Genomic DNA, 23,649 nt, shown 5'->3' on the forward strand with positions numbered 1-23,649 from the left:
GTGTATTCTTCCACAATACCCACCACAGAACAGGACCTTCTTAATATGTAATAAAACATAAACGTGGAATATTTATACAAAATTTTGTTTGAGAGTTGCATTGTTTCCATCCCTTATAAAACCATTCTGGATACAAATTTCAATAGCAAAGATCTTTTTTTTAAGCTACTGAACATCTTTTTTTTTTTTCAGCTATTGACCTTCTTATTAAGTGTTTAATTATTTACAAATATTATGTAATTATTAATTGTATTATTTAGTTGAAACTAATTTTAGTAATTCACAGTTTTATGGTTCTCAGGCAAATTACAGAATATAATTCAGAAACTCTGCACAGAAACAACATTTTACCTCGTTTACAAGACAGGTAAAAATGCTTCTGTAATATATGATTTAAAGGAAAGAATGGGATTGGAAAATATGTAAATATGTCCGGCTCAGCCAGACAATAGCAGAATTAGTGTAAACAGCCTAAGCTAAAAAGGCAGGCTATTTGCACTTAATCTAAATAGACACTAAAATGACTAAAATGACTCAAAGTTATTGGATAGCTGTTCTTTTCACACTCCTAATTCTGATCATGAGACTGTTCCAGTACATGCCCAGGTCAAACCGAGCTTCACAAACTAAACCAGAGCTTCATGAATGTACTTCTGCATATGCCCTTCCTCCTTCATTCTGTAGATGTGACATTGGCTGCAGCATGCTGCATTGGACTGCTAAAGGTAGAAAACGTGGTTTTGGAGAGATGCTGAGGTTCCTGTTCAATCGTCAGAGGGAATGTGTTTCTGAGATGTGACTCACTGTAACCCACAGCGCAGCAAACTCACCGCTCATTCTTCTGGTTTGACTCATAATGGCATATGAGAGAATCCATTGCTCATTTGAACTAAAATATAAAAGCCTGTGACGGGTTTGTTCGTTTTCCAGGGAATTGTTGTTGAAGCTCTGTAATCATATGAGAAGATTTCCATGGTTAAGGGTGAGACTCCATATTACATTCCCATGAACATTTATCTCTAGCTGTGTGTGTTCCATAATGCACTTTTCATTTTTTTTATATCAATTTAATGCCTTTGTTATATTTTTTCTTTCTTATCACAATCAATAGTTCAAAGCCTAGATTTACTAAGGGAAAATGTGCGTGAGACCGCAATCACACAAAAGCGCCATTGGGAGTGGAAAGTTCTGCTGGTGATCTACATTACAGACAAATGTGCAAAATAAACACAGATGCAGATCATTTTCATAATGACCAAGACAGTCTACAAGAGCGCAAATTAGCAACTATCACAGCCGTGTCAAGCACAAAATGGCATGCTTTTTATATGTCTGCACTATTTTTGTACTTTCTGTACTGGAAGCTCCTGACACCAGAACAAATTCATTGTGTGTGTAAACACACTTGGCAATAAAGATCTTTCTGATTCTGATTCATTTTGGGGGGCATTAAATAATGCCGCAAATACCAGTAAACTGACTACCACAAATCTTTATTTAAATACTCTACTCCCATAGAATTTGCATCTGTAAGGGAAAATCTCACAAATGTTTATGCATGGTTAGCATTGGCACTGGCCCTTTTTTCTTTTTTTTCTTTTTTATAAATAATGAATTTCTGCTACTGCTGAAAAAAATATTGTGTGGATGTGAAAGTCTCAGGTTTTTGATATAGATGTCATATAAGACGATGTCTACAATTCAGACCATCAACTCCCTAGAATTCACTTGACTATAGTGTAAATTTAATACCAATTGTGGAAACAAGCATACATTGAAGAATTGAAAAAAAACTAACAAAACAGAACTAGCTCTGAATAAGGAACTGGATCTTGATTCCCACCCTTCTGGTGCCTTTATTAAACTTTTCCTTTAATCTGTCTTCAAATCCCACTGTGCAAACTTCAATCTTCCTTTATCCTCCGTGTCAATATGGCTCATGATGTGTTTCTATCTGGCTTGGTGGAGTGAAATGAAAAGTAATGCTGATTGGTTCAAATCCCATTGGGTCTCTGATGTTGTTTCCATTGCATGATATGATTATGTGTCTCTCTGCTCTTGAGATCTCTGCCTCTCGGGCCCCTCGGCTATGATTCAGTGGTGAGAGCGATCGCTGTTGTCATTAACAAGGAGCCTCAAGATGTGAAATGTTGCACTCAGGCTGCAATGCAGGCAAACCAGAGGGGAGGCCGGGGTAATAATGGGGTGTAATGATGTTTGTGTGATTAGTGCCCACCTCTAGAGCTGCAGGCTACGATAAAACACACGTGTGTCTGTGAGAATTAGGACGACCCTATAAACAGACGGGACCTCAATGGAAAAAAAATACAGAGGCGGGAGTAACAGTGAACTATTTCAGGAAAAAGACCTACCCAGTCGAGCATAGACAACATGCATCCTAATAGTCTGGCTGGCTGACTAGGTCTGAGACGAGATGTCAGAGGGTTGGTTTAGAATTAAACTGCCTGTGGAAAATAAATGATCAGGGGAAATATACTACACAATCCTGCATGCATGTGTTTCAAAGACTGGTTGAAAGAATAAAAATGGAATTTGAAAGTGACTGATTAAATTATGTGTATTTTTTTTTTTTACTGATAATTAATCATTTTAGTCAGTTTTTGCTTGGCTGTGTTTAAAACTCACTTGACTTTGTTGTTGACCATTAAACCTGACAACAATTCAGTTTCATTAATATTGTTAAAGTGCCTCATTATGCCATTGTGAATATGGCCTTTCATGCAATATGTGATGCTCGCTGTGAATGTAAACTATTTGCAAAATTGTGAAGCCGACAATGCACAGTAAAAAAAAAAGTTGTTTTTGTGGACAAAACAGTCTGGAATTTGTTTGAGAGAGCTCAAAGTGTCTTGTAGAAATTGAAATCAGGCCTTTCTTGTTAACACATTAGATATCTTAATATGTGTTTACGCAGATGTGCGGAATGTCCCGTCTCTGGAGTCTAGACGGTCCGCCTTTAAGAACACAGGACAGTGAAGTAATAGATCACAAAATTACATTCAACACATCTGCTTCCACTGAATACAAAGGGAGAACTTTTGAAGAATACTGATGCTGCTTTTTATAATAAAATAAAATGCTTTTAAGCTACCAAAAAATAAATAAACAACAACAAAGTTTTACTTTAGGCCTTTATAAGCCATACAATTGCCTTCTGTAAATGATCAGAGGAATTTTATTTTTGTATGAAATGCTGCTTTACTGTTAAAAATGCTCTTGGTTTGGTCAAGCTCATGTTGGTTATATTGACTTTGTGACAAATGTCATGGGAAGTCAGACTGATTTCCATGAATAGTTCATCAAATTATTAATAAAAAAAAAAAAAACACAATTTCTTAATCTCTTTTTTAAATATATTTTTTCCTCACAAATGTAATTTCATGTGTCAAAACAGGTCACACACTGCAAAAAATGGTAAACTGCAATTGTTACTTTAAAGATATATTTACACATTATTTAACATAAAGTACTTTTCGAGGTGGAAATATTATTTAGGATTATTTATTATTTTTTATATATTATATATTTAGGATGATTCAGCTTTAAATAACTTAAATAAATGCAGTTAATTTAGATTACTTTTTTCAGTTCAGTCAAGTTAGTAAACGGTTCAGTCTCTTGCCAAATAAACAGCTCTTGGTTTTTGCATGTTTGTCACCCATAAACATGTCCACTACTTTTTTTTTTTTGCAATTAATAATGTCGAAAATGTAAAGTCCGATGAAAAAAAGTGTGATTTTTTTAAACCGTTTCATTAGATTCATTGAAATGATCCAAAAAAAAAAAACATCGCTCGGACACGGTGGAAGGAAACAGTGAGTGAAGTGACATTACTCACGCGAACTGCTCTGAAGCTAGTGAATAACTTCATCAGGAATGTGAATAACAACTCGGCTGTCTGTTTTAGAGAGAGTTTGGGGAGGGTGGAGGCGTGGTTTCAGGGCGCGCGCGCTTTGGCTCCTGGCTGATATTCATTTGGCGTTCTGCGCGCGAGGAGAAAACGACATGGACTTGTCCTGGAAGATTATGTCACATTAAAGGATTTTATTGTCTAAAGATAATATTGTCTAATGACAATAACTTATTGCCCAATAGTTGTCTTCATTTCAGCAGCGGTGAGTGGATAACTTTTCTTAATATTAGTTCAGTGTAAAGGCTGTGAAATTTGAGGCTAAAACTGTCAAAAGTTGAGCGTAACAGAAGTTTGTATGCCTTACATTTATTTTCGTCGAATTTAGATTATATTTTAGTTTGTATATATGATTAAAAAACCATCAGCATTTGTAAGGAGACAATACTACCCAACTGAAAGATGCAATATTATGAAGCAGCGCGCGTCAGGCTCGAGGATAGTGTAGTAGCATCCTTCTCCCAACATCAATTTGCATAATCATTTTCCCAAGAATCTCTCTTTCTCTGCAATTGTATTTACTATAGATACAAAACAACCCTGAGTTCTTATTTTTCTTATGTGTCTCTTCTTTTTCTCTGTTACTGTAAGAATATGGCACATCACATTTGGTCCCAAATTATTTGGACACTTAAGCAACAGTTAAAAATGAGTGATTTTTATTTAATTGGAAATACCAAGTGGTAATTATTTTAAAGAAAGATAGCACGAACACACCTACAGCCTAATATTTCCAAAAGGATGCTCGTTTTGGAAGATATACTTTTGAAAAATAAAGACTAAAGTATCAGAGCAGTATAATCTCAACCCATGTGTTCTTTAATAGTATTTGGGGCCTTAAGTTAATAAGACAAACCTATTAATGATTTATACTTTGCAAAATCCACCGCATATTGCTCAGGAAGAGTCTTGATGGTTCTTTATTGTGTCGTCAAGAAGAGTCTTATCCACCCCCCATCTCCAGGCTGTGTGTGTGTGTGTGCGCGCGCACACACTTCTTTGTTGTCGCCGCTTCATAGTGTTTGTTATGGATCTTACAGAGCATCCAAAGACCAGCTGGATTCCCAGATTGTGCTGAAAAGAATAGGGCCCAAACATCATCTGTAGACCCTTCTATTATGAATTAAGCTGTGGATTTGGTAGTGGAAGCTCATCTCAAAACAGTATACAAACATCTTCAGCAGCAGCAGAAGGTTTATTCCAAAGTGGCTCTGTCATAGAAACACTACCCTATAATCACCAGCACACACTCCTCTGGCATCCAACCAAACTGTCTTTTTGATCAGAGCAGCCACAAATATGCACTCTGATATATTTTAAACTTTAATTGGCATTTTGCCTATGACAGTATGCATCAGAAATACTATATTTGGCATAATCTTCTAAAAATGTTTGGTTAAAGGGACAGCTCACCCAAAAATAAAAATTTGTTTACTCACCCTCAAGTTGTTCCAAACCTATGTGAGTTTCTGTCGAACAGATATTTTTAGGAATATTGGTGACCAAACAGTTGCTGGGAGCAGCTGACTTCCATAATAGTGAAAAACAAAAAAATACAGTGGAAATCCATGCAACTGTTTGGTTACCAACATTCTTCAAAACACCTTATTTTTTTCTGTTCAACAGAAATGAAGTTCATACAGGTTTGGAACAATGTTAGGGGGTAAATGCTAATGAGGGTAATGGGAGGGAGTAAATAGATGGCAACATTCTGGGTGAACTATTCTAAGCAGGCTTTCGTTGTTTTCAGACCTTAAGGTTAAAAGGATGAAAAAGGGAGTAAAAAAGTTTTTCAGTCAGTAAAAATGCACTCTGGATATTTAACCAATAGTTCACCCAAAAATGAAAATCCATCATCATTTATTCAAACTTATTCTGTTACAAACCCCGTTCCACAGAACCAAAAAAAAAAGCCTACTTCATATGGTAGCTTTGTATGAGGAACAGATTGATTAAAATAGTTGGGTCAATGACTTGTCCCTATTATTTGTCTAGAATTTTTATTTGATTAAAAAAAAATGCAGTTCATACAGTAATTAGAACACACCTCTTCAGTGATGAAACTGATTATTATTTTTTTTAAATAAAGAATTCTGCATAATACAACCGTCTTGATATCATAATTACGTTCAGGTTGTAAAATGTCATATTATGCACATTTTGGGTGTAAAATGTCATTTTATGCTGAGTTCCCTTTACCTCAGAAGTCGGATGCCGGAGTTGAGAGTGACATCACATCCGAGTTGAGCGTTTTCCAGTACACAGGTCAGAAAACCAAGACGGACAGGTCCAGTGTTAGCAATAAAAGGTTGATAAAAACATAAAAAGCGGTATCACATCCACAGGTTGGATAGTACTGTGTGAGTTTAGTGAGACACAGACAAACAGAAGTGCTATTAACAATATATTACTACTTGCTTATATATTAATTGTTGTGGTTCCTGCAAGTTTCGGAGTCCGAACTCGACTTGAGAAAGCATTCCAGTCAAGAGTTTCTACAGAGAACTCGAAACTTCTGACTTCAAATCGCATTCCCACATTCGTGCATTCACATTAATCCAAGTATGACATCATTGGTTCTCGTAACTGATCGAGATGCATTCTTATTTCCCTTTTGGCACAGAAGCCTCATGCCTACCCACTACACACTAAATTTACTGCTGACTAGCAGTTCGATTCCATCTCTTGATTGTGACAAATTAGCTTTGTTGTTTGATTTCAATTGATTGTAAGAGCCAGGTCATCTGGACATCTGGCGGTGTGGCATCTCTGTGCCAAGTTTATTCAGTGATGCTAATGCACCTGATTATTGTTCGTAAACTGTAAGCACATGGAGCACATACAGTGTAGAAATTAGTTTGGTCTAACGTTTCTTAGGTTGAATTCTGTCCAGGGGTCATTTGGGCTTGTAATGTCTTTGTGCATCTGATCTCCGTCCAAAGTTTCTCTTGTCCATAATTTTTATTAGCATTTAATATTGCTTCCCTGCTGTATACAACTCTTTATAAAATCCTCCTCAGAACTGAGCTTCAGTTGGTTACACCTTTCCCAATTAACACAGAGCACTTGATGGGTCAGGAATAATCCTACTGGCAACATATAAGCATCATCGCATTTTATAATGTGTATAATTGTTACATTTCTAACAAAGTACTCCTCTAAAATTAGATAAAATTAGAAAGCTCTTGTTTGTTTGTAATAATGTGGCATTCTCTGGTGACCTTTTGAGCTTCAGAGTTCATGTCACCTTTCCGCTGGAATACTAATGAAGCATTGTGAGCTCTCAGCTGCACAAAGGTCATATCACAATGATCACAAGGATGCTGGGGTTGTCATTGTTTTATAGATTTAACAGCACAGACCTTATTAGTTTATATTTAAAGTCTTTTTTTTTAGCTTGTGAAAAAAAAGTACTTTTTAGCATGCCTGAGTACTTTAAATGAATTACTAAAACCAAATGTTTTTGGATAATTCCTTGAATAAAAATTCAAAATAAAATCAAGGTGTATTGTAGTTGCAATTTAAATGCAATTAGCTGATCTTTAGTTGCAGTTTAGTACATTTAAATATTTGTGACCCTGGACAACAAAAGCAGTCTTAAAGTCCATGTTGCAGGTTAACCACCACTGTCGATTAATGGGTACATAAATTACTCAAGATATGTATATCATTTTTAAAATGTCTCAAAAATGGTCTTAAATACCATTTTTTTACGTGTTTGGTATTAACTTTTTTTTTTTTTACACAATTCGGTGATGATGTCACGTTGGGGAGAAGCGGAGGAAAGGTAGCCTCAGTCTAGTATTCAGAACCATAGCGACTGACTGGGATGAGAAAGAGATGGCAAGAGCCAACATGTATGATGACCTGCAGCTGTGTAATTTCGAACCTGCCAGACGTGAGAGGGCAAATGAGGAATTGCCAAGAACTGATGTCCGTCAAAGCTTATTAAATGCATGGTCCGAGGAGAATGAGTGGAGAGTTGGTGAAGTGTCCTGGTGAGTTGCTATCATTTAGCATCGCAGCAATGAGCACTGGAGCTAGTCCACGAGCAGCAGTGCACAATAATGACACATATTTTTTTACTGTCATTGAATAGCACAGAGTGAAAAATCAAGGTTTTCTTTATATCCAGTGGCAGTGATCATGACGTTAGTTCAGATAAGTACCGGTAACCTTTGTCATAGTGTCGTAGAACTGGTAAACTTTGTCATCTAGAAATAGAAGGCATCATGCTAGCTATATGGACGTTTCTAAGCGTTTATCTATCTATCTGTCTGTCTGTCTGTCTGTCTGTCTATCTATCTATCTATCTATCTATCTATCTATCTATCTATCTATCTATCTATCTATATTTATGTATTTATCTATAATCTGTGCTATCTGAATACTCTCGTCTACTACTCGTCTCTCTCTAGCCACTCTCAATGCTCTCAAGCCGGGCTTTGGTAAATTCTCTCCCCAAGGTGACGTAATGCAATGCATTGTGGGGAAAGGAGAATCGTTGGAAACCGCTGTAAGATAGTACCTACTTTTTCGTATTATATTCCGTTTTGTGATACCCAACAACATAAAATACAATGGGTAACAGTTTAAATGTTTATTACCAACAAGCAAATTGCACAAATTTGTTGAAAAATTAACCCTGCAACACGGCCTTTAAGTCGCTGGGGTATATTTGTAGGAATAGACAAAAATAAAGAATGGGTCAAAATGATTGATTTTTCTTTTATGACAAAAATCATTAGGATATTAAGTAAAGATCATGTTCCATTTTGTAAATGTCCTATTGTAAATATATTAAAACTTAATTTTTGATTAGTAATATGCATTGTTAAGAAGACAGTTTTAATGGCGATTTTCTAAATATTGTGATTTTTTTTGGCACCCTCAGATTCCAGATTTTCAAATTGTATCAAATTGTCTTATCCTAATAAACCATACATCAATGGAATCTCAATAAATATAATTACCCTTATGACTGGTTTTGTGGTCTAGGGTCCCATATTACCTTTAATAAATTAAATATAGAATAATACAATAGAATTTATAATGAAAAGTACTGAACGTGGCTTTGTATGTTAGTCAATACATTAAAATAAGTGTACTTCTTTAAAGCATGAAAAAATATTATTAACATATAATTATTTAAATTATTATTTATTAAGTATTTTATTAAATATGGTATTATTACAAAGTGCTTTTTTTAAAGTGTACTTACAGTTTTTCTCAGTCACTTTGGTGCATTTTTCAAAACAGAAATGAAATTCTCAAAATTACTTGTACAACCTCCACATCATCTAGTCATTTATACACATCATAAAACCAGTTTCTCATTCTTTTGAACAAGTTGCGATTGCTTTTGTACATTCATGCAGTTGATTACGCACATTTATCTGCAGTTTCCTACATTATCAGTTGATAATGTCATGTCGCTCAAAATGTATTATACAGTTTTCTGTGCAATCGTCTTACCCCTCAAAACATCTAGTCTTTAGTTCATCGTATAGGTCATTAAATGCAAAATGGTTTATCTAGTTGTCATAAGATGCCAAGCACATATCTTTTTTTTTCTTTTTTTACACATTATTAGTAAGTGAATCTTTTCTAATGAAGAGAATGTAGATGATAAACTGATGATAAACCATTTCTCTGAAATAGCTCAAAGGTTCATCTCATGAATCTTCAGTTGGAAAGCTTATACTGTATAGACAGGGGAGTTACAAATGCTGAAAATTGACTTATTTTCATCTTTGTGCCCATATTTCCTTTTCCTTTTCTATATCACAAAAATATTGTAAAATATTTGTTTTTGTATTTATTTACAGTTTTTTTACAGACGCTAGGACACATTTCTCAATACTTAGGTCACTTTTGCAAAACTCTTCACACAGTGAGCACAACAGGATCGATTATCATTGCTTTGGCACAAAATGCATTCAATAACTACATCTCTCAAATTTCATGAATTATTTTCTCACTCAGACACAACAACTGCCAAAACTCTTCGTACGTACAAGTCAATTTGCACATGCTTACATACTGTTTTCAAAACTGTTAAACTTATGTTCAAAACAATAACATAATACAAAACTGAATAAGACAGCAATTTGATACATTTCTACAGTAATATTTGAATGAAATATATTTTGAATCTTAAAATTAAATGCTATACAGTTTTTTACGATTGTTTACACACTAAAATTAAAATTTCCACACAATTAGCAAAATTTTACTCCAATGAGCAAAACACCTCCACAGATTTGCACAACATTACACACAATGTCTGCTTCACCCTTTTTGCAAAACATTACACACAGTGATTTGTAAAACTCTACACACATTTTCACACCTTAGACACAGATAAGGATTATGAGGTTACTTCCTTGTAATTACAAAGCACCGGATTGCCAATGACCACACTAATGAACGAACTGGATAAACACATCTACCAGGTGTGGAAGCACACATGTGCTATAAAAGGCAGCAGGTGAGTTCACCTGTCTTCAACAAAAATGGAAGGAGTTAGAAGAAGAAGAAGAGTGAGAATGAGAGGGGGAGCTCAAAGAGGAGATGAAGGCGGTAGAGGTAGAGGAGAAGGAGGTAGAGGAAGAGGCATAGGTAGAGGAGAAGAAGGTAGAGGAAGAGGAGAATGAGGTAGAGGAAGAGGCATAGGTAGAGGAGAAGAAGGTAGAGGTAGAGGAGAAGGAGGTAGAGGAAGAGGCATAGGTAGAGGAGAAGACGGTAGAGGAGAAGGAGGTAGAGGAAGAGGCATAGGTAGAGGAGAAGAAGGTAGAGGAAGAGGAGAATGAGGTAGAGGAAGAGGCATTGGTAGAGGAGAAGGAGGTAGAGGAAGAGGAGAAGGAGGTAGAGGAAGAGAAGGAGGTAGAGGAAGAGGCATAGGTAGAGGAATAGGAGAAGGAGGTAGAGGAGAAGGAGGTAGAGGAAGAGGCATAGGTAGAGGAGAAGAAGGTAGAGGAAGAGGAGAAGGAGGTAGAGGAAGAGAAGGAGGTAGAGGAAGAGGCATAGGTAGAGGAGAAGAAGGTAGAGGAAGAGGCATAGGTAGAGGTAGATGAAGATAAGGAGGTAGAGGAAGAGGCATAGGTAGAGGAGAAGAAGGTAGAGGAAGAGGAGAAGGAGGTAGAGGAAGAGGCATAGGTAGAGGAGAAGAAGGTAGAAGAAGAGGAGAAGGAGGTAGAGGAAGAGGCATAGGTAGAGGAGAAGGAGGTAGAGGAAGAGGAGAATGAGGTAGAGGAAGAGGCATTGGTAGAGGAGAAGAAGGTAGAGGAAGAGGAGAAGGAGGTAGAGGAAGAGAAGGAGGTAGAGGAAGAGGCATAGGTAGAGAAATAGGAGAAGGAGGTAGAGGAAGAGGCATAGGTAGAGGAGAAGGTAGAGGTAGAGGAAGAGGAGAAGGAGGTAGAGGAAGAGGCATAGGTAGAGGAGAAGGAGGTAGAGAAAGAGGCATAGGTAGAGGAGAAGGTAGAGGTAGAGGAAGAGGAGAAGGAGGTAGAGGAAAAGGCATAGGTAGAGGAGAAGGTAGAGGAAGAGGAGAAGGAGGTGGAGGAAGAGGCATAGGTAGAGGAGAAGGAGGTAGAGGAAGAGGCATAGGTAGAGGAGAAGGTAGAGGTAGAGGAAGAGGAGAAGGAGGTAGAGGAAGAGGCATAGGTAGAGGAGAAGGAGGTAGAGGAAGAGGCATAGGTAGAGGAGAAGGTAGAGGTAGAGGAAGAGGAGAAGGAGGTATAGGAAGAGAAGGAGGTAGAGGAAGAGGCATAGGTAGAGGAGAAGGAAGAGGAAGAGAAGGAGGTAGAGGAAGAGGAGAAGGAGGTAGAGGAAGACACCTAGGTAGAGGAAGAGGTAGAGAAGAACTTGAAGAGGTGATAGAACCAGAACAAAGAAGACGAGGACCAAATTTGACTCGAGAAATCCGTGCAACACTTATTGACCATGTTAACAACCATGGACTGACACTGATGGAAGCTGGACAAAGAGTTCAACCAAATCTCAGCAAAAATACTGTTGCGTCAGTAATTCGGACATTTCATCGAGAAAACAGGTAAGCTAACCACACAGTATACATTGAAACTGAAGCTTGTATAATCAATATTGTTTACTGTGACATTTGACAGAAGGCTGCATATATATATATATATATATATATATATATATATATATATATATAAATATATATATATATATATATGTGTGTGTGTGTGTGTGTGTGTGTGTGTGTGTATGTGTGTGTATATATATTTTTTATCTTTTTTTTTTTTTGAAATAGGATTGAGGGTCGAGGACACCAAGGTGGAAGGGGCCCTATGTTTAGTCGTGCACAAGAGGCCGCCATTGTGAACATGGTTTTGGCCAATAATTGTATCCGGCTACGAGAAATCCAAGCCAGTATCATCAATGATGACAATATTTTCAATAACATCCAACGAGTCTCTCCGTCAACATTAGGTCGAATCCTAAAGAAAAATCAAATATACATGAAGCAACTGTATCGGGTACCATTTGACAGAAATTCAGAGAGAGTGAAACATCTGCGCAATGAGTATGTGGAGGTATGCATTGTTCATCTGACTATGGTGTGGTATCATGCACTGCTCATAATGTTCTGTCACAAAAATACTGTGCTATAGATATTGAATAGAATCCTATTTTCTTTAATGTGTTTCAGAGAGTCTTGCAAATGGATGCTGCTGAAATTCAACATGAATTTATATATGTGGATGAGGCTGGATTTAACCTTGCAAAAACAAGAAGAAGAGGGAGAAATGTAATTGGGCACAGGGCAATCACCAATGTGCCAGGGCAGCGAGGGGGTAACATCACCCTTTGCACTGCTATCACACAAAATGGGGTCCTCCACCACCATGCAAATCTGGGACCCTATAATGCAAATCTGATACTTTCATTTCTTGACCGATTGCATGAGATTGTCACAGCATTACACCAAGTGGACCAGATGCGGTACATTGTCGTTTGGGGCTGGTTTGCTCTGGTCCAGAACTGGTTCCATGATCACCCTGATTTTGAAGTTTTATACCTTCCCCCATACTCCCCCTTCCTGAATCCTATAGAATAATTTTTTTCAGCGTGGTGGTGGAAGGTATATGACCTGCGGCCTTATGCCTGTTTGCCCCTCATTCAGGCCATGGAACAGGCATGTGATCTTCTTGAAGCAGCTTCAGTGCAGGGGTGGATTCATCACACAAGGCGATTCTTCCAACGGTGCCTTGCCAAATCTCTGTTTACTTTTACTTTACTTTTCTTCAGAGTCAAAGTGTATGTACTGTAATTCATGCAGTATTTTTATTTGTCTATAGATTTTATTTGTTTACAGTAATTGATATAATTGTTGGTTGATTACTGTAACTGATTATGGTAAGAAATACTGTAAGTATTGAAAAAAATACTTGAAATATTCAGTCTGCAGCATCAAGTGTTGTGCAGTGCTTGGTAAGGTTATAGTAGGCCTACAGTATTTGTCTACATTCTCCTTATATCTCAAAACAAATCATGAATAATGTTGTGAGTTTCTCACTATTTTTTTGTCACCTAAATTATCTCTTACAGTAAGAATGTCTGGCCAAAATTTTTTTTTTTTTTACAAATGTGTTTATTTATCACAGCAGTGTGAAACTGGCTTCAATAGTGTATGATCAATGATGACTGTGTTGGTTAAATGAAAACAAATAGCATTTTCACAAATATGTGTTTATGTTTTGACTGAAGTGTGTCATTTTGCAAACACTCTAGGAATTTTGCTAACTGATTGTGGTGTTTGGATAATTGTGATTATATTTTGACAAAAAGAACTCCGTTTTCAAAATTGCGTGTAAACAATTGAAAAAAACTGTAATAACAATTGGACAATTAGTAGATTAGCATTACTATTGTATCTGTATCAGTGGATGGTGTGTATACAATTTCTTCTATTTTGGAATTACTCAGTGCAAAAAAAAAAAAATAAATAAACGACATAAAATATTGACAAATTCTGCATCATTTCTGATTCATTCCAGTAACATATATTGCAGTGAATTATAAACAGAGATGTGTCCTTGTTTTACACAAGAAAACATTGTATAATGCTACATGTTGTTAGTGTTTTTAGGTCATTGTTTTGTGGGTGACAAACTGTCTGTCGGCTGTCAACCTTTGCTAGTGTTCTGGAAAAATGAGTTGATTTGAGACCTGAATAAAGTGTTTTGGTAGTTGTAGTGCATTTTGAATGTGAAATGAACTGCTTTGCCAAGCTGAACGTTGGTTAGGAGAACTGCGTGAAGAGTTTTGCAAAAGTGACCTAAGTATTGAGAAATGTGTCCTAGCGTCTGTAAAAAAAATTATTATTAAAATTATTTTTGGTCAGACCACTAGTACTGTAAAAGTGAAACTGTGAATTCTATCCAGTCTCTTTCAATCAATATCCCACATACAGTAATGTGTAAATGTATACTTTTGAAATGGATATATGGCATACATAAGCAAATGGCATACTGTTCAATACAGTAGTTTACATCAGAACATACATCAGTTATATTGACAACATGACTAAGCAATTTGACTGTCTTATCCGTAAACTATGACACAAGGACTTGTCATTCTGATGGCACTGACATGTTCATTGACACAGATATTTATTTTTGAGAGATGAACTAAGGATTCTGAGCTTTTGCAGGTAATCCATTGTGTTTTGCTATTTGTACGAGTTGTTTTGAGAAATGCACTTACTGTTTTGCAAATCTCAAGAATGATTAGAGAAATGTACCAAAGCAACTGAGAAAAACTGTAAGTGTCTTAAAAAAACAACAATGAAAGCGTAACCTCTTTAAGAACACTTAAGTCACCTTTTATTTTATTAATATTATATCACTTGCAAGTTTAGTTTAAAAAAAATTTACTCTTTGCATATAAATGAAATTTAAATATAAATTATACAATAGTTCACATGATCAAAACAAAACAAACAAGAACTGTTTAGCTAATACAACCCGAATTCCGGAAAAGTTGGGACGTTTTTTAAATTTTAATAAAATGAAAACTAAAAGACTTTCAAATCACATGAGCCAACATTTTATTCACAATAGAACATAGATAACATAGCAAATGTTTAAACTGAGAAAGTTTACAATTTTATGCACAAAATGAGCTCATTTCAATTTTGATTTCTGCTACAGGTCCAAAATAGTTGGGACGGGGCATGTTTACCATGGTGTAGCATCTCCTTTTCTTTTCAAAACAGTTTGAAGACGTCTGGGCATTGAGGCTATGAGTTGCTGAAGTTTTGCTGTTGGAATTTGGTCCCATTCTTGCCTTATATAGATTTCCAGCTGCTGAAGAGTTCGTGGTCGTCTTTGACGTATTTTTCGTTTAATGATGCGCCAAATGTTCTCTATAGGTGAAAGATCTGGACTGCAGGCAGGCCAGGTTAGCACCTGGACTCTTCTACGACGAAGCCATGCTGTTGTTATAGCTGCAGTATGTGGTTTTGCATTGTCCTGCTGAAATAAACAAGGCCTTCCCTGAAATAGATGTTGTTTGGAGGGAAGCATATGTTGCTCTAAAACCTTTATATACCTTTCAGCATTCACAGAGCCTTCCAAAACATGCAAGCTGCCCATACCGTATGCACTTATGCACCCCCATACCATCAGAGATGCTGGCTTTTGAACTGATCGCTGATAACATGCTGGAAGGTCTCCCTCCTCTTTAGCCCGGAGGACACGGCGTCCGTGATTTCCAACAAGAATGTCAAATTTGGACTCGTCTGACCATAAAACACTATTCCACTTTGAAATAGTCCATTTTAAATGAGCCTTGGCCCACAGGACACGACGGCGCTTCTGGACCATGTTCACATATGGCTTCCTTTTTGCATGATAGAGCTTTAGTTGGCATCTGCTGATGGCACGGCGGATTGTGTTTACCGACAGTGGTTTCTGAAAGTATTCCTGGGCCCATTTAGTAATGTCATTGACACAATCATGCCGATGAGTGATGCAGTGTCGTCTGAGAGCCCGAAGACCACGGGCATCCAATAAAGGTCTCCGGCCTTGTCCCTTACGCACAGAGATTTCTCCAGTTTCTCTGAATCTTTTGATGATGTTATGCACTGTAGATGATGAGATTTGCAAAGCCTTTGCAATTTGACGTTGAGGAACATTGTTTTTAAAGTTTTCCACAATTTTTTTACGCAGTCTTTCACAGATTGGAGAGCCTCTGCCCATCTTTACTTCTGAGAGACTAAGACAAAGCTTTTATAGCTAATCATGTTACAGACCTGATATCAATTAACTTAATTAATCACTAGATGTTCTCCCAGCTGAATCTTTTCAAAACTGCTTGCTTTTTTAGCCATTTGTTGCCCCCGTGCCAACTTTTTTGTGACCTGTAGCAGGCATTAAATTTTAAATGAGCTAATTAAGTGGATAAAAGTGTAAAATTTCTCAGTTTAAACATTTGCTACGTTATCTATGTTCTATTGTGAATGAAATATTGGCTCATGTGATTTGAAATTCCTTTAGTTTTCCTTTTATTAAAATTAAAAAAACGTCCCAACTTTTCCGGAATTCGGGTTGTAGAAGCAGATCAAATCAATAAATAATTAATGATAAGTAAAAGCAATGCAGGTTAGAGTTGGTGAAAGGTAAAAAAAAAAGCTTCTTTAATGCTTTACAGCTTGTTAGTTTTTTATTCATAAATGTAGTGGAGTGTTTGTTATAATCCCAATACAGTTACAGTTAAATGTGACGTCCAACAAAAATTTGATGAATATTATAGTAAGTAATAATTCTCTTAAGAATTCTCTGAAGTACATGAAGTTTACCAGCTGTTAGGATGAGTTATTTCGAGAAATGTAAATACTATACTTTGAATTGAACATTTATATGTAAGAAATGTACAAGTAAATGCACTTTTCCCCAACTTTTGCAGCTCACTTTTGTTGAAGATACTGTACTGAATGTATAATTAATATAGTGTTTTCTTGTCAGGCAACATTTATTTTGTTGATGTGAAGGATAATTAACTTACTGGTCAGACTGAATGGCCAAATGTCCATCAAACAATTTGGTTTTCAAAAATGTTTGCTGACTATGTTAGCCAGCTGTTTGGAAAAGGTTATTATTACCATGCTCTTTAGCTTTTATCAGAGAAAAGGAAAGAGGAGAGTAACAGAGAGAGAATAGAGACTGGACCTGGCATGTGTCACGTGTCTGTCCTGTTTTAATTTTTCCACTGCTAGTCATTGCGGGCTCTCAGCCCTAATCCACCCTCTAAAGTGCCTTGATGCCTTTGTGCTGTGGGCTGGAAGAAGCACCCTCTGTTCCCAGATGTCTGAACTGCTGCTTTGCGGAATTTTCACTGGATTTTCTCCCTAATTAACCCCCATTTTTGTGTGCTGAGACCCAATTTCTTTGTGATGGAGGAATGTGATAGGTATTGGTTTTCCTTGAGTTCTGTTGTTTTTCGCTAAGCCTGGCTCAAACTCAACACTGGGCCGCTTGTTGAGGTCCAGCAGAAGCATATAATTGTACAAAGGCCATGGAGACGGTGCAACACTGGAGAAAGCGTGATAACATCTTCACAGCTTATTTTAGCCCAGCTCAACTCAATTAGTGTCACCACATGCCCTCAGACCAGCACTGCCAAAATTGATAGAGGCCAGTTACTAGGACAGACTGGCTGTTTAAACTTCTGACTGAAAATTTGTGTAATGTAGTTGAGAGGATTATGATCTTTGAAAACTGATTTGATGTTTGCACATTACATGTAATACATACTAAACTAGATTTGCATTTCCTGCAGGTCCTTAGGATGTATTAAAAATGTACTTTTTTAAGGCAGAAAGCAATCTGAAATATTGTAAATAGTATGAAAATGGTTAATTGCCATTTGCAGAGGTGTTATATTTGGAGATGGAAAGAAGTACAGAAATTTTGCTGGATTAAAGTCATTTATTTATTTATTTAGTGCTTTTCAAAGCAGATTAAATAGAAAAGTAACAGGTTCAATGATGCAGACTTCATCAATATGAGGCAAATCCAAAATGAAGGCAATGTAAATCTGTATTTAGTAGAAAGTCTGACATCTTAACAGTCCTTCACATTCAACACCAGTATGAAAGCGAGTCCAGCATCAAGCATGTGCCCGACTGCTCAGCTGAACACCCACAGCTCTGGAAGCCAAAGATACATTGAACATCCAGCAGGGATCTTATGTGGAAAGTCAACACATGGTGAAAGGGAATTCACATTAGTCCAAATCAAACAGGGCTGACATTGTCCTTGGCAAACCCGAACCCCCTTTTTAATTTTTTGGCATGTGCCGATTAAGGTGAATTTGCTGATTCTGGAGTCTGGACCTAACCAGACCCTGACCTAACATATCATGAATATAGCATTAGAATATTGTTTGAAATCTATGAGAACGTCTAAGGTTATGTATGTAACCCTGGTTCCTCGAAGGAACGAGACGCTGTGTCGATGACGCTTTGGGGAAACGCCTCCAGCGTGACGTCTCTGAATAACGTGTGTAATCAGTCCAATGGATGGGCGAGACGTCATAGGCGGGTGATGTCAGAGACCAGGAAGAATAAAAGCATGAGCGGCGAAGCCGGTAACTAGCCTCAGAGGATGAAGCAAGCGCCGGCCCGAGATGCCAGAAGTGTGGCATTGCGACGCACCGTCTCGTTCCTTCGAGGAACCAGGGTTACATAGGTAACCTTAGACGTTCCTCTTCAACTCGAGCTGCGTCGATGACGCTTTGGGGAACGAGAATGGCCACGCCGCCAGACTTTCAAATCTCTGCCTAGTGTGGAATAGCACAGCTTAGTGCTGGGCGGTAAACCGATTCATACCGAAAACCGGTGTATATTTTCGTTATGATGTTAATTTTGCATATACCGCCATACCGGTGTATTTAATTACTCAACGTTTGAAACGAACGTTATGCTGCGCCGCGGATGCGCGACACTCTTTCAGACGGATCCTTTACAATGTACGCTTCTTCTGGCCGGAGGCCTCAGAGCACCATGGAGGAAACATGTAACCAGAGGGTTTCTGCCCACTGACTGGCCACCGAGAGGGGCGCGGTAGGCCGCCATGGCCGCCATGTTGACCTTCAGGGTGGAGTGGGTCAACACTGCGGAGAGCCTGCAGGAACTTCAGCACTGTACCAACCAGGCAGTTACCTTGGTCGAGCTGCGGTCTCCGCAACGAGAAGTGAAAAGCTTCCACTTCGAGGCATACAGTTTCCTCATTGAGGGAGCTCTGGATTGGAGAATGGTCTCAACAACCTCGGTTGAGAGACCGGAAGCTAAGAATTGTGCCTCCTCAGAGACCACACCTGCAGCCTCTAAGCTCCATGCAGGGGTGCACCCTCCACCTGCGAGAGGAGATCTCTCCTGACGGGAACCTCCCATGGAGTGCCGTCAAAAAGAGAAATCAGGCCCAGGAAGTTTTGGGGCTGGATGAGTCATAGGAAGCCAGAAGGGACAGTGCGATGTCTCTCGAGTCGCAAACAGATCCACCCTAGTCTGGCCAACCTCTCCATCTCTGCCTCATCACCTCGGTGTGAAGCCGCCATTCCCCGGGCCTCGGCCCCTGCCTCAACAGGATGTCTGCTCCCATATTAAGATGCCCAGGAATGTGGACTGCTCTCAGCGAGAGTATCCTCGGGTGGATAATATGCCATGTCAGATGTCGGCCACTCCACAGACCGCGGGCAGGATGGCCCCTCATGACTGCACCCCAGCCGGTGAGGGATGCATCCGTCGCTAGCATTATACGGCGTCAAGGAGCTCCCAGCACCAGGCCTTGGGACAAGAACCAAGGTTTTCTTCAGATGTCTAAGGCACGTAGGCACCACTGCGTGACCTTTAGCATGCGAAGTGGGTTTCCCCTCGGGAGGAACCCCTTGGTTTTGAGCCACCACTGTAGGGGTCTCATGTACAGCAGGCCAATAGCATTCACGTTGGACGTAGCTGCCATCAGACCCAGCAGTCACTCTCGCGACTGCACTGAGGATCAACTTTATCTGAGCAGGTGACATACGTGCCTGCATCGTGGTCGAATCCCACACCACGCCTTGATAAGTGGTTCTCTGTACTAGAGAAAGCACACTTTTCTTGGTGTTAAGTCTTAACCCCAGCTCTTTCATGTGAGTGAGAACGACACCTCGATACCGAACCGTTATTTGGTCTGATTGAGCTAATATCAACCAATCGTCAATGTGGTTGAGTCGTGAAAGTGTGGGGTGATAGTGCAAGGCCAGAGGAAGATCTGCAAAAAGCAAACCTCAGGAACTTAAGATGAAGAAGGATGGAGATAAGTGCATCTTTTTGATAGATCATGACACACCAGTCCTCAAACTTGGTCTGTGCAAGCGTGGTGAAATTCAGTCCCCTGACTGAGTGGTTCAAAAAGCACTGATCTAAAAAGGACACAACACCTCATCCTTCCTTGGAACAGTGAAGTACCAGCTGTAGGATCCGGACTCTGCAACCCCGAGGAGGGACCACCTCGATGGCCTCCGTCCTCAGAGAGAGTCTACTTCTGTTCCATTACCAGAGCCTGCTTGGGGCCCTCCAGAACTGGATTGTGTGGCCTCTCACTATAGTCTGCAGGACCCACTGAGACACATTTGGCAGTAGTTTTCACACTGCCAAATAGTCTACTGAGGGAATCAGCCTCTCAAGACTGATCTCTGGTGTCATCAGAGCAGTTAGCTCGGTGCCCTGAAGTGGCGCACCAGCAGGAGACGGCCGAACTAGCTGCTCTGGATACCTCCCAGGAGGTGGGAGCCTCTTAGCACCGCTACGTTTCCGGGCGGTAACTGAGAGAAGCACTCGCCGGAGACCGCTGCGCCCTGGAACACAGGCAGGGTTGGCAGATCGATCTCCTGAGGAGAGACGGGCACTGTGAAATGTGGTGTACACCGCTCTTCCCCAGAGGGACCTGACCTCTGAGGTCCTGAGCCGCAGCATCAGGACTCTCGTAGCTGAAGTCTCCTAAAACAACAGTCCTCAGACCCACGTCGTCAGCTAGAAAAACTAAACCAGAGCCTGCTTGGGGCAGGTCCCCATGAAGCACACTTGGCTCGCCGGAGATAGCTGCGCCCTGGAACACCGGCAGGGTTGGCAGAACGATCTCCTGAGGGCACTGAGGAGAGACGGGCACGGTGTAATGCGGTGTACACCACTCAACTATCTGGTGTGAGCGGAATGCTTAACAGCGAGAAAAGCACAATCAGCCCCCCGAGAGCCAACTGCGCGAGCTCCACTCCTCATTAATGCTGCTTATTATAATATTAGGCGTAATATGCTTGTGTAACTGGTGCTTGTGCAACTGGTGCTTGTGCAACTGGTGATTGTGCAACTGGCGAGCTCATCGACCCCTTCCACATCAATCTCATCAGAGAAAGGCAGGCAGCGCGTCGCGCCCTTTCACCGGGGAGAAAGTACCGCAAACGTGGGCTTCCGAACCCCTGAGAGCGGGCGCCGGATCTGGTGGTTAAGGAAGAAGATAAGGACTTGCCCGTCTACATTCCTTCCAGCGAATCTGAAATCCCTTTCGAAAGTGAAACCCGCGAGCACAACCACCGCTCCGCCTCGGCGAAAGCGGGGCTGGCACCGCGAGAAACGTCAGTGAAGGCTCCCTCCTCAAAGAGAGCCTTCTGAGAGTGAAGCAAAATGCTCGCATCGCAGCCGTCAACTCCCTCGAGAGCTGACACTGCGCGCTTCAATCTCAAGCAGAAAACACATGAGCTGTGTGTGTCCCTACCCTTTTTTTTTTTTTTTCTGGCAGGGAAAACACAGCCTGAACGCTGCCTGCTCTCGCCCAAAACTTCTCTTGATTGAAGCTTTGACAGATGGAGTTTATCAGTGGACGTCACGCTGGAGGCATTTCCCCAAAGCGTCATCGTCGCAGTTCGAGTTCCTGAAGAGGAAAAGCAGTTTTAAGCCCTATAGTCTTGTGTAGTGGAATGATAAACTGGAAGCTCTGAAATCCTGCAAGATTAATGATTTTGCCAAGGTGTTACTGATTTGTTACTTTATTTTGTGTAATTGCGACTTTTCTCTGACTATTAATTACTATTTCTTGTCATTATGACTTTTTATTTCACAAAGTGACTATATGTTCGAATTGCAACTTTATTTCTTGTAACTACTACTTTTTCTCATCATTGTGACTGTATCTCACAACATTCACTTTATTTAATATAATTAATATAATTATATATAACTTTATTTCTTGTCATTATGATTTGTCAATTGACTCAGAATAACTTTATTTCTTGTAACTGACACTTTCTCTCATCATTGCGACAGTAATACTTACAATAAGACTTTATATTGGGCTTCCATGCATCGCAAGATGTGTCAGCTTCTCAAACGTATGTCATGCGAACACCCATGTGTGGTGGTGATGCTTGCTTTAGCAAACACAACTAGCTAGTAATGCATTCAGATGTGTACAGGGTACAATATTTTCCGTTCTTTCCTGCGCTCGTGCTGTGTTGTGTAAGAGGCACGCCTCTTAAATTCCCGGTGGTGAGATCAGATTTTTGGTGTAGACAGGAACCACAATCTGCAGCCCTGTTATGTAAGAGCGAAGGGTCCTTTTGGGTTTGTTTACACGTTCCTTTCAGCCCAGAGGAGGTTCTTTTGCAGAAGAGGATGACTGAATGTGAAAACAACTCCAGCAAATGTTAGAAATGAAGCATTTAATGAGCACCAGCCGACAAGGGTGCGGCTGACTCTACAAACTTCCATTTTTCCAACAGAGGTGACTTTTGGATCAGAAGATGGGTTTTCTTTAGCCTAAAGTGTACATTACTTTGTCTATATTTCAGTTCGGCTCACTGACAGTCTGTGTGATGTAATTTTCACCATCAGATCAATTTCTGTGTCTGCAGAAACTTGCACAGACAACAGGGCATTTGCGGGTAGTGCACACACGCCAAAAATATTCATCGAGACTCGGTCAGTGGAGGATATTTTGAAAAACTTGCATGCTAAACTGTGTACTAGATGGAGCAGTACATGGTTAATGAAGTATACTGAAACCCTTACTATGGATGTTCTTTGTTGGGTAGAATTCTTATGCTCATTCTTGAGATGCAGAACTGTTGTAAGAAATAGTACATCAACCTTGTTCCCATGCATGTTTGACCCAAACATAAAATGACATAAAAAAAGACCCTTTCTGATTGGTCAGTGCCCCACTGACAGGAAAACGCTCTAGAACAGTGTATGGCCAAAGGAAATGACTCTTTGAGAGAGCAAGGCCTGGAAGGTGTTTGGCCTAAATGTGCATCTTTAACCTAGTGTAAATTATGATGTATGTACAGTACTCATGAAATTAGAGATCTCTTTGAAATTTGATCACAAGGAGGCACATTTGAGATGCATGTTACTATCAGGTGTAAACAGCAAAATGTTTTGCTTGATCAATTGTGATCAGACTTGCTGAGAGGAATGTAAATGCCAGAAGTAAACAGGGCTTTTAGCTTATATACTGCTACCAATGAAAAAAAATCATTGTTATTGTTAATTAATTGTTAATTGTTATTATGAGACAATAAACCATGTTAATTGTTTTCTTTATGGGAATTATTCTGGATACATCTGCTTGCCTGTATATAGTTTCCATCATCAGTAAGGTGTATTCTTTGTTTGGTCTTTTAATATATAATAGATTCAATAGATAAAAATG

The 23,649-nt window shown here is 39.3% G+C and overlaps 1 protein-coding gene across 1 annotated transcript in view; it reads left to right on the forward strand.

Moving 5' to 3' along the window:
- Nucleotides 1-3,991: 3,991 nt before the first annotated feature.
- The window catches only part of LOC132091982 (rho guanine nucleotide exchange factor TIAM2-like), a 50,958-nt gene continuing 31,300 nt past the window's right edge, over nucleotides 3,992-23,649 (forward strand). Inside the window, exon 1 of the mRNA XM_059498035.1 lies at nucleotides 3,992-4,136. Coding sequence (XP_059354018.1) covers nucleotides 4,092-4,136 — 45 coding nt within the window. The 5' untranslated portion in view covers nucleotides 3,992-4,091. The remainder of the gene's footprint in view (nucleotides 4,137-23,649) is intronic.

This window comes from Carassius carassius, chromosome 18, assembly GCF_963082965.1.
Source record: "Carassius carassius chromosome 18, fCarCar2.1, whole genome shotgun sequence".
In the NCBI taxonomy this organism is placed as follows: Eukaryota; Metazoa; Chordata; class Actinopteri; order Cypriniformes; family Cyprinidae; genus Carassius; species Carassius carassius.